This window comes from Triturus cristatus, chromosome 3_1 (genome assembly GCF_964204655.1).
Source record: "Triturus cristatus chromosome 3_1, aTriCri1.1, whole genome shotgun sequence".
Taxonomy (NCBI): domain Eukaryota; kingdom Metazoa; phylum Chordata; class Amphibia; order Caudata; family Salamandridae; genus Triturus; species Triturus cristatus.
The window spans coordinates 140253083-140265670 of record NC_140583.1 but is presented as its reverse complement, the minus strand read 5'-3'; the positions used below and the strand labels follow the sequence as shown (position 1 = coordinate 140265670).

General features: G+C 45.5%; 1 protein-coding gene across 1 annotated transcript in view; it reads left to right on the top strand.

Moving 5' to 3' along the window:
• The window catches only part of NADSYN1 (NAD synthetase 1), a 199914-nt gene that overhangs the window by 95340 nt on the left and 91986 nt on the right, over positions 1 to 12588 (top strand). Inside the window, exon 11 of the mRNA XM_085643580.1 lies at positions 736 to 860. Coding sequence (XP_085499706.1) covers positions 736 to 860 — 125 coding nt within the window. The remainder of the gene's footprint in view (positions 1 to 735; positions 861 to 12588) is intronic.

Below are 12588 nucleotides of genomic sequence, written 5' to 3'. Positions count from 1 at the left end.
CTTCTGAATGGAAGGGAGTGATGGGGAAAGATCTTCAGTCTAAGATCTAGGTAAATAGATTGAATTCTATTTCGAAATGCATTTAGTTTGCAATAGTTCATGAAAAACATCTACTGTAAAAAAGAAAACGTTGTTGTTCTCAGAATGTATTTACTCCGAATTAAAAAAAAAAAGAATAATGTTTTTTGTTTTGCAGCTCCAATTCCGCTCCCCCCCCCCCCAAAAAAAGTTTTTTGGGTTTTGCAACTTGCCCTCACCATAAATTATAGTTTCTGTCTTTGGTGCTAACCATTTTGGGTACTAAAGCAAGGTCTTGGTAATTAGTAGTATTGGTCAGAGATTGAATTTCAGCATTTGCTTTTAAACTGAGGCAGCTGTCCTGCCCGCCCTGTCAAGGGTGCCTTGATAATGGTGTGCTCTAAATAAAATAGAAAAGGCATCCATCCCTCTTTGGCAGCTGACCCGCGTTCGCAAACTCTAAACCAGGAGCTGAACATTTTAAAACTCAGGTTTGCTTTTCGAGTGAAATATTTCAGAATACTTACCTCATTCAGGCTAGCTGCCTTTTTGGTAACACTTTAGGTTCCCCACAGGCCACTCCACCTCAGTTTTACTTCCAGAAGCAGTCACATGTGGTATAGTGTTAACGTCTATTGCCCACACTGAGAAAGTGTTCGTTCCCATATTTGTCATTAGTATTCTGTGTGTTAATAAATTTTTCGATCTCTTGAACAGGCAACCAAAGTGACCCCCTACCACAGAATAAAGGCTGACTTTGCGCTGTCGTCCTCTGATGATATCTTTGCCGTCACCAGCTCTCCCATACAGTGGCGGTATCATAGCCCCGAAGAGGAGATCAGGTAGGAAAGCACAGCAGAGTCTAAGTAAATGAGAGAACTGCGCTCTTTGATTAATGATTATAGTGATGCTGTTAGAAAACCTCACTTGGAATGGCTTAAGCACACCAAAGTAACTATGGAATGTGAAGCATATTTACATTTTGCACCTGATCGGTCACCCCCTGGTTTTAATTGCTAGTTTAGCGCTTATTTTCAGTGGCGGCTGGTGACATTTGAAAGTGGTGAGGCGGAGAGTTTGTGGTGAGTGCGCGGTGGCTTCAATGTCATAGGGAGGGTTCTCCCCCCGAGAAAATTTTGAAAAAAGAGTGGGCAAATGGTGCATTTTAAAGCATATTTGCAAAAGCAAGAAGGTTAATAAAGCAATGGTCATAGTGTCTTTTCAGACTCACAAGCCTGTCAATAAATCTGCCGGCACTGCTCCAGCTCAGCTGTCCTTACAGACTCCTGTACACCCTTTAGCACTCCCAGGCCTGCCAGTAAGTCTAACGTCACTGCCCCAGCTCCACTATCCTTTCATACTTCCAGGCCTGCCTGTAAGTCTACAGACACTGCCCCAGCTTCACTGTCCTATCAGACTCCCAGGACCGTCAGCAAATCTGCTGGCAATACACCCAGTTCCACTATCCTATCTTTGCTCTCTCTCTGGCAGGAGAGGGCCCTCTAGGCACTAGCAGTACACACACACACTTGATCGTAGCCAAAAGGCCGAGAAGCACTAACCGTTACTTCTCGTCCACTTTCTGATAGGAGAGGACCCTGGCAGGGGCTGGCAGTGGTTGCCGGGAGGATAATGTCTAAGAAGTCAGACTTTTTCTGGCTCAAGACCTATTTCCCTGAACCAAGTGCATTAGCCGGGAACGTTTAAGGGATTTGAAATCACTCTTATTAAATGGGATCCTCATGCACCTGGCAGTGCCACGGGCTGCCAATAATGGGTATCAGGAGTGGGGCACCCCCACCACCAGAGTGCGGGCATTGGGGACGTTAGCGGAGACTGCCTTTCCTATCACAGGCACTAGGAGGGAGAGAAGGTAAGAGGCAAGAGAAAGAGAGGGGGAGAAAGGAAGTGCAAAGGAAGAAAAGTGGAGAAAGGAGGGAAGAGAAAAGGAGAAAGTGAGTCAGTGGGGACAGACAGACGAGAGAGGACAATAGAGAGAGAGAGAGCGAGATGGGGATACTGAAGAAAATAGAGATAAAGAAGGAGTAGTGTGGCAGAGAAAGGGAAGACCAGAAAGGAGTAGGAGAGAGTGCAAATAAACAACATCATCCATCAGCAACAGGCCAGCCCAGACAAGAAACTGAAGTGAGGCGCAGACACCACAGCTGATCTATGAGACCTGACAGGCAGCAGTCCTAAGGTTTTTGCTGCCCTTGACAAAAGTGCTCTAGAGAGCGACATCTAGCAGCCACCACCTCTCTAGTGTGCGCACATGAAAGAACAAGTTATTTTACTTATATGTGGTGACCTGATGCATTTCAATGTGCATCCAACGCCATACTTGCAAACCTCTCTCAGAGGAGAGAACCACCACCCTGTGCCCCTAATCACCCACCTCACAGCTTCAGAAATGAAGCGATTACTTTAAGAAATTAGACTTTATTGATGACATTCCAAATTCAAACTCACCAAATCGATGGCAGGGATACATTGCAGACAAACGTGGCTTGATGCTACCTCCTAAGAACCTGAATACTATTTAAAGGCGAGGAATACATTAAACACTCCTCCGCAAAGAAATATGCAATGTTCTTCTAATGTAAATGACATACAAGATTATAAACGAATCTAAAACTTACTGATATTAAATAATGTCTGCCGAGACCGGAAGTTGTCTTGTTAGCACTCTTGAAGATGCACTTTTATTGTCTCAGTAAAAGTGCACCTTGAGCAAGTGAGCAGTGCAGCCTGCTGTTCACTTAGCTGCACGGACTGAAATGATACTCACTCACTGGTACAGCCAGGAGCAGGAAGGTGAAGCAATTAGATTCAGAAGGGGCACCGGAAAGTGTGGAGGGGCCCTTGCAGCGAATTTACTGGCAGCACTGACTAGAGATACACATAGAACAAGCATTAAAAATGCAGTAGGTCTCGCCTTTTATTAAGTTAAAGCCATTTGCTTTGCTATACAATACCATTATCAAAGCAAATGGCTTTAACTTAATCAAAGGCGAGACCTAATGTGTTTTCAATGCTTGTTTAAAATGATATTGCAGCTGGGGTTTGTCTCTTGTCAGGTGGGGCGGGAGCTGGCGTGCTTGAGGGGGTGAAATGGGGACCGGAAAGGACCACTTTTGCGATGGGGAATGGGGGGGGGGGGCTCGTTAGAGGGTACTGAAAAGGGGGCGGCACTCAGAGTAAGAGACGGGGGTACGGAGTGGTTGCGCAAGGAGGCAGGGATTCGAAGACCGACGGGTTGCCAGCAAGGGAAACCGTGGCTGGGGCGGGAAGCCGGAGTAGAAGGGAACTGCACCCCAACGGCACCTGGAACAAGACACCTCAGACATGGCGTCATTTCCAGGACGGGCGCAGCTCCCGCGCCAATTTCCAATCATTCCCAGTTTTCTGTTTACTTTTCCTCTGTATAAGGAGTGGAGCAGAAGTTTTACATCCACAGAGCAGGAACGTGCCTGCACCTTGTCGACACTTTATACCGACTGAAACTTAAACCTCGACAAAAGCACAAAGGTACATTCCAGAAAAACCTTCCTATTAAACACACTTGAATTTGACGCTCCACTCACTCCCCCTTTAACACGGGTAACCAACAGCACGTTGTTTTCAAACTTAATCCCTCCTCCTGCCCTGTCATAAAACAATGTAACTGCGTTTAGAGCCCTCCACAAAATAATCTCACCCTTCTCTCAAGAAAAACACCTGCCTGATATCTGAAAACGGACTTCCCCCTGTACTCGTCTTGCACCTTATTTCAGTCATCCACCATACCCACTTATCGCTCACCTCTGGAACCGTGGCCTCACGACCCGACGTCCCAAATTCCCTCTCTTCTCGCCCATGGCTACCAGACACATGGGGCTGTGCTATAGCACACCGGTGCCCGGCAAGCTGCAGGAGGCCCAGAGCCATAGCGAGCGTATCGACCGGGAGATATACGAGCATGCCAAGGAGGAGCTCAAAGTGCTGCGGATCCTACTGCTTGGTGAGTGGGGCAGCCGAAGGGGGGGAGGGAGGGGCAGCTTGTGGTGGATACACATGGGAGACTCAGGTGGAGGCACTGGGAAATAACAAGCCCGGCGGTCGGCGGAGCGTGGCGTGCGCGCGCTTGGGGGCGTGTGCGTGTGCGCTTCTCAGAAGCGCATCCACAGACCCCGATCGCTGCGCGTGCCCCGGTCTGTCTCCCTTGAGAGGCATCACGGTAACAATAGTTCTCGTTGGTGGCAGCGCTTCGCGCTGCAACGCCAGCGAGACCTAAAAAGGAGAAAAATCATTGTGGCAGTCCACCATCCGTCCATCATCTCTAGAGCTTCAAACATCTGAAAATGTGTGTCTCTCTATTGATGCCGAACTTACAAAGAAAAAGAAGGATAATTTTGTGGCTTTCTTCTGTTTTTGTCAATTAAAAAGGGTCCAGCAAACACATCTCCTTTACTTCTAAAGCTCAAGTTATAAATTAAGTCCCCCTTTCAGATTAGACTACTGTATCACCTTATGTTGGGAGGGGTTGGAAGAAAAACGGGCCTTAACAATGCATATTTTAGAGGCAGATAGCCAATGAAGAGAGCATAGATGAATAGAGATTGACTGGTTATTAAGGCCAAGAGTCAAATATGCTAATACGATTTGAATGTGTTGCAAAGGCTTAAGAGAGTAATCAAGAAAATTGACAAACTGCATTACAGTAGTCTAAGCACGAGAGGAGGAGTGCCTGACCTATGGATTTTTAGAAGACCACACAGGAAGTATAGGCAAGAGCTTTTTGTTACTGCTCACAGAAAAACAAGAAGGGAGTTTATTGATGTGATGATAGTAACTTGTTTCTGTAATGCTTCATACTGCACGTATGCTCCAAGTTCTGTAAACAGGTGTTCCTATTACAACAAGTATTGGCAAAGCAAATAGGTCTTGCCTATGTGAGAGCTATTGACTTCACCAATGTTTTTAAGCCACATTGTGGAGCAGCACAGCAGCATGGCTAAAAGTTTTAAAAAAAAGTGATATGACGTGGCCAACACTGGCAGAGTCAAGACCCCTCTTCCCACCCCTCCCCCCATAGCGGGTGGGATAGAAAACAGCAGGGATGTTAGGAGGAACAGGCGAGACAGACAATGGGACGGAGTGCGGGAGGGAATGAGCAAGAACAGGAAAAGAAAGAAAAAAAAAGCAGCACGCCCAGTGCTGGCCACGTCATAGCGCTTTTCCTTATGGCAGGTGTGAGCAACACAGACAACAGAAAGGTTGGGCGGACGGCACGAAGCAAAATGGACAAGTGTGGAGGTAGAAGGAAGAAGTAACATAACGGAGGGTCAGAAGGGAAAGAAGCAGCATGGACGAGTGTGATAGGAGGGAGAAATAGTAAGACAAGGACAGGGGAAGACGAAAAGAAAAAAATAACTCCTCAATCACAGCAGAAGGACACTAATCAAGACGAAGCAATCAGTCCTGGATTCATGCGCCACACCAAAGAAGGGGGAAGTGAAGCCAGCACACGCTGGTCAATTAGGAGGGAGTAAAGTGACAATGGAGCAAACTAATGATAAGCAATGTGCAGGCTCCAAGCCTGTAGTGGTATACAATATCTCTTGCAAGAGTCAGTGATTGCATGCATGTCTTAGGCAAGACCTAAAAATTAATTAAACACAATTTACAGAAATTGGAAGGATGAAGTTTGAGCTTGCCTTGTGGAGATTCTAATCTGCCCTTCTGAGAAGAGATCCTTCAATGGAATGAGCCATCCTGCCAGCTATGATCAGTTCAGTCTAATCTCCCCACTCAAAACCATAGGTGCCAAATCCACAACCCACCTTTTGGGTTGAAGAAAAAAATTCTCCCTCCACTACGAACACAAAGTGTTTTGGAAGAAGTACTCAATCACATAACAAAAGCAAGAGAGAAAGATCTTAGGGGAGAACCCCCTAGTCTAAAGCAAATAGGAATATTAAACGGATTACTGGGAACGCATGCGACCAGGAGGCCAGGGCTGGTCTCAACTGTATTATCAGCTCCTCTACATTTTCACTTTGATTGGACGAGGCCTACTGTTTAAACGTAGCCACAGCAGGCATTAAAATAGTTATTGCGTGCAAAACCGGGCAATAGTTGCCAGCATAAGTGGCTCCTGTGTAAACGTGTAACATAGCCAATGGCACAGTCAAAAGTAAAAGAAGATTATCGTAGCGAACCTTCAAAACTAATGTTAGGCAGCAGCAAGCATGTGTCGAAAAATGACAGCAGGCCTATACACCAAAATTAGTAAATTAAGAGAAGTGCAATAGACCAATACAATTAAAAAATATAGAACCCTAAAAACAAGCATATGGTTTTGTTCCACTCATGTGCACAGTTGTTAAGTGCCCCAACTCAAGTGTGACTTCCTCCAGTATAGACTCTTGTAGCTATATAAGTTTTCCTTCTAGGTCTTGTGGTTCTACCGTTATCATAAGAAGCTTAAAAAGATTGCAAATGCTGGTGACCTAAAACCCAGGCCTGCCTGCATATATATTTAAACAAAAAACATAAGTTGTGTAGTTAACCAAGACGAAGGAAAATATAATTATTCTGAAAGGGTCAAAACGCCGTTGACACGAGTAAAAAGATTGACAAACTGTCTTGCTTTTTGCAGATACAATTATTGCACTATTGTATCCATAACGGTTTGTACTTTTGATTGTCAGAATTTATATTGGTTTTGAATAAAATTGGTCTGGCTGAACCGTGTGACATACTGGTTGAGTTATTATTGCCCCTTCTAAATGTTTGAAATATTGTTTTTTTGTGATTTAGTCCGCACAGAAATCTCATACCCATATATCGATGTTTAAAATTAGTTCTATGTGAACATTTTCCCTCAAGGCTTGCCTGCATGTGTATCACAAAACACAGGCCTCTGTGGCTTCGCATGCAAGTAAGCTGCAGAAGTCTCTATATATGCCCAGGTGACGTATTTGCATCAAAGAACATATGGTGCCTACCCACACACTTCCTTCCCCTCGAAATATATCACTCACAACATGTTAGATTGAAAAAGTTTCGCTCCTCTGCCAGGTGTCAGAAGCTAATCAGGTCCTTCTATATATTGGCATTCTAGTCATTTAAGTTCTGCCTTTATAAAGGGGAATAGATTACAAGTTGTGGAATGCAAAGAACGAAAAACAAATCAAGGAAAGGATCAGATGAAACAACTTGAAGCCTCTGAGACGTCTCTCAGTGTCCATCAAAGTGAGCTACCATAATGCCCACTACTGGGCCAATAAACTACATTCAGCCAGGTCTCCCCTGATGCCCATTAGGCCGTCTGCTTGCTGCCAGAACAAGTCCATATACAATTGCCGCTTTGAGCGCATCAATGCCTGCATGCTTCTAGTTCTCTGAACAGATGTCTATGTATTTGTGGAAATAGGCAACTGTTGGAGGTCTGTGTGCATGCATCGTGTGTACCCTATGTTGTGTGCCTCTGCACAAACACTATCAGGCTTTCTTGACGTCTAGTCCACCATCTGTTATGGAGTTCTCAGATCCCCTCTAGTTGTCAAGGAAGGAGTCAGGAGTCTGTCCAGTATGATTAACGCACACTGAGTGTAATGGATAATGGGCCAGGGAGCGGGGCGCTAAGGGAACCACATGAAGGGTCTGTTTCCAGAAAACAGCAGGAATCTCAAGTTGTATATAAACTAGCACCCAATCTCCTTCCCAGTCCAAGTAAAGACAAGGTAAACATTTTAACATGATACACTCACCACCAGCCCCCTTGCACTGCTCAGACACTTATGGTTATTGTACTCTAAGTGATGGTTGCTCGGCTGCAGACAGGGCCCTGTAGTTAAATTACAGACGTAGGATCCAGGGCACCTGGGTTAGAATTCCTGCTGCACCACTTGATCATACCGTGTGATCTCCCACTGTCTCCTCATGCCTCAGGTGGTGGTGATCCCTTTGCGCCAAACCATTTTCAGCACTTTGAAGTACCATATTTACTACACAACAATTCAATAACTGAGGGGGGGAGCAGTAGCAATATAAAGAATGTGCATCGCTTCTGCACTCGACCTAGCAGCTTTGTAGCGCTGTAAATACCAAGTGTCGCGATTACTCAAACGTATTTAATCAAACTCGGAACTGTGTTGAACCTCCAATGTTTCACTTATACACGATGTTGTTGAAATCCAAGCCCCTTCCCATGGATGGTAGTTCGATACAAACTATTACACACACGCACACACGCACACACACACACACACACACACACACACACACACAATTACATACACACAAAACTCCGACAGTCAAAAACAAATGATTGCATTTCAATGAGACAGACTCCAGATGTTTTTAGAAAATTTGATTTGTGAAACCGGTCCAGGATGTGGCCTCAGATTCATACACATCTGCTATGATCATATACTAAGAGGAATCAAGGATCCCTTAGTTGCATTCAGGAAGGGAAGAATGGGAGGGGGGGGGGGTTAATAAAAAAAATGTAAGGTAACTTACCTGCACTATATCCAGTACCATCCTGGCAGCTACAGTCCCGAACCCGGCAAGCAGGAAAGGAAAGAGCACTTGCAGGCCAATGGAGAAAGAAGTCTCTTTCAGAGGTTCACTGGGACTAGGGTCCTGGTCCCTGCTGAGGTCATGGCTCTCCATGCTCTGGCTGCCGTTCTCCAGCAGGGCGTCATCTTAGCACGTGCCCTTGGCGTTGGCGCGCGAGTCAATCACCGCCAGCCCTACACGGTCCCGCGGCCCCAGGAAGACAGCCTCCACTTGCTCCAGTTCCAGGTTGCCATTGTAGTCCTCATGGTGGGCTGCGCCTTTGGCCAGAGAATTCTCCTTCTGCTCCGTACAGGACATGGCAGACACCACCACTATGTCGCTTTCCGGCCAATTTGGCAAGCGGTGATCACTTATGCGGCACGCTGCCTGAAGGTGGCACGAGGGGTGCCGCCTGCCCAGAGAGGCCAGCTCTAAGAGAACCCGGCCCTCACCTGCAACACCCAAGACTGCGCGAGCGGCGAGAATCCCCATCAAGTACACAATCTCACAGCCAGGAGACTCACATAAACAAGCCCGGCGGTCGGCGGAGCGTGGCGCGCGCGCGCTTGGGGGCGTGTGCGTCTGCGCTTCTCAGAAGCACGTCCACAGACCCCGATCGCTGCGCGTGCCCTGGTCTGTCTCCCTTGAGAGGCATCACGGTAACAATAGTTCTCGTTGGCGGCAGCGCTTCGCGCTGCAACGCCAGCGAGACCTAAAAACGCAGAAGGTGAATGCTGCAATGTCAGCATGATTGGCCTCCTTTACAGCAGCAGCACACGATTATCATACTGACAAAGACTGTGTTACAACACAATGCTGACAACATGGCTTTACAAATAATTATTCATATGCAGATGGAAGACCGCACTAAAAGACCTGTTGACAGTGAGCGCCTTTTATTCCATTTTATAGGCAAACAAATCAATCTGTGGACCATCATGTCTGGCTGACTGTCATACAACATGCCATGGCTTCAGGTGTTTCAGCTGGCACGTGTCACGCACAGACAGGCGAGAAACGGAATATAAAATAATGTGAGCAAGCACGTTCTCGATGTAATTTTGAATGCTACCCTAAAATGCCTTTTTTTTAACATACTTTGCACACATCTGCACATCCCTAAAGCCAAAACTAGGGATATGAGAAGGAATAACACATTTTATTTGTTTTATTTGTTGCTACAATTGTAAGCGCAGTCACCAAGTGTATTACATTTAACACAAATATCCCTAACAGGAGTATTTGTGTTAAATGTAATACATTTAACACACATGGAAGTTGCATCCGAGAAGCACTCGGTTATTACTACCTCAACCAAGCAAGCAGCGCCAATGAGAAACAACTGATTAAGCGTAAGGCCCATTTTTTATAAAATTCTTTTCATTGAATTTTGAAGTACAGAAACAAACAGAAAGCTGTGCAGTCTCTGCCTCTACGTAAGGCTAAGCAACCATGGCAAGGGTTACGCACGGACGCATTTTTAATGTGTTAACGGTTTGTTAAGTGCGGCCCTGCCCTGAACAGCGTGGTGCCGCGCATCACGCTATACCTACTAACTCACCTACATTCATGACACTACTGCGGACGTCTTCAAATTGATTTTTATGAATAACTTACTCTCAAAAGTAACTATTTTCAATATTAACCTGTTATGTGAATTCGGCGCTTTCTTCAATACTTTCTTCCCTGGCAACCTTTCCTTTTCATGTCAACAGGAAAACAAAACCTCTCCGACTCCTTGCCATGCCTGATGGTCTTGACCCGATTACTTTAAGATCGGTGACTTCACCTTTGTACTTAAGCTTTAAAATTACAAATCTAAACTACCCCAGCAACGACTTCAAAATTACTTTGAAAAACGTACAATTAAATGCAACGTCTTTCTAAAGACCACACAACAACAATGGCTCAAATGTAGTGCAATTACGCATAAGGGGGGGGGGACTACAATTTAAAAAAGAAGGCTAAGCTTACCAGACCAGGTCCGCGCGGCGCCTCTGCTTCTCGGCCGGGTCCCGTTGGTGCCTCTTCTAAGGAACAGCACTGGTTGGCAACCCCTCTAAGCCAATACTGACACTGCTCCAGCAGCGCCAGTATTTGCTTAGAGCAGGGTGACTCACCGCCCGCCTGCCCATTAGGAGACCGAGGTTTGAGCCTTTGCTCAACCCGCGCTATCCTAATGGGCATGCGCCAGCCACAGCAGACAGTAGTGCGCATGACTGGGCACGGAGCGAAAATTCGCCTCCTTCACCCAGCATGCGCACTGCTGCCTGCTGTGCGCTCTGCGCCACCCCTGGTCTGCTGCATGTCAGTCACTCAGCAGCATGACGTCGGACCGCCCTCCCCCTTCAGACTCTGAAGGGGGTGGGCAGTCCGAGTTCATGCTGACTGTGACTGACATAATTGTCAGAAAATTCTCCCTCGACGCCGAGGGAGCTGCCGGTGTGGGCGGCTTGTGGGGCAACGCCCCAGCGCCCTTAATGGACGCACCGCCACTGCTTATTTTAAAGTTTCAAATTAGGTGTATACCTGAGGTTGTATACAAGAAAAATGTAGTTGATTTTATGACTGCTAAAAAATTGTTTCACTTGAAACTTCTTTGCCCTAAATTCTTTTGATATCGAATTAGTTTCTAACGCTTTTGTTCTTTAGAAATTTGCAAATGCCGAGACACTTATTTACTGTGTAGGTCTAAAATGAGCCTTGCATTCGGGGTTTGTTCCCTTGATACTATGCTTGGATGGCCATTGTGTGGATGTTTTTAACTGTATTACAAATAAGTAAATGGCGATTCGATTGTTCTGAATGCCTTTTTTTATTGGATATTGTCCGGCGCCCTCTTCACCCTCCATTGTAGTTAACATGGCCATTAAATACGTTAGTATTAAATCAGTGCCTCAGGTCTTGTTACCACAGGTATATTTACGACATTTTGTTTAATTACGCTTCTGCATTTTTTATTACTGTTCATAAATCTTAGAATACCTCTGCAAACAGACAAGATAGCAGACCACTTTCTTATTGTCACAACAATAATATGGATGAATGTATTAATGAGTATGGAATAGAAAAGAACCCAAAAAGCAATCCCCGCAGCTCTCCTGTGGCATACCACGCCAATACTCTGAAGAAACGAAAAGAACTGGGAAGCCAGACAACATGAATCAGGGGAATGGACAGCAAAGGCAGACAGAGACCTGATAGACATGAAGGTAGAGATGCTGTACTTGGGATTGTTCACAGTTAGATATTTTCAAAGCGGGGATATGGAGATCCGTCTATCTCTGCCAGACACTGTCGAAAGCTGAAAAGCCTCTTTGCCCTAGCTGGGAAACATCACAAGATACATAGATCTTTTTGCAGTGGAAATCCCCATCACCATATATGGGGAGATGGGATGAACTTGCTGTTATGTTGAATCGCGTATAAATATTAATGAAGATCCCATTACTTACAATGTTTGTTGTTCATCTTGGTGTATTTATTGTATGCACGCTGCCTCACAAGAAAAAGTCATGACAACGGAAATAGGTTTGTTGAAAACCCTGCGGTTAGCAAAATCATGGGGTTTGTGACCGCTAAATTCCTTTTTCATATGTACTAAACCCATTTTGCGATTCTTAAAGTGTCTCCGAATTGTAAAATGAGATTAGCGACCCATAATATATTGCAACTTAGAAGTGAGAAAAGGGGCGTTCCTGTCAAATCATGAGTCTGTACAGTGTGAATCTATGGTTTGCAAACACAGTTCCAGTTTCAGTTCAGCCACCGACTACCAAAGTGGGGTGGTAAATGACTTGCAATGGGGAAGTTGTTTTTTTTTTTTAACCCTTGCCCTGTAAGGAACTGGGTGGCAGCTTCGGGGGGAATATGGGGGTCCCACGGACCACTGCCTGCTCCCGCTGAATTCTTCCAAATTGGACAGGTTTTTTTTATAAAGCATCCCCAATTCCCCACCAAACAAGCATTAAAAATGCAATAGGTCTCGCCTTTCATTAAGTTAAAGCCATTTGCTTTGCTATA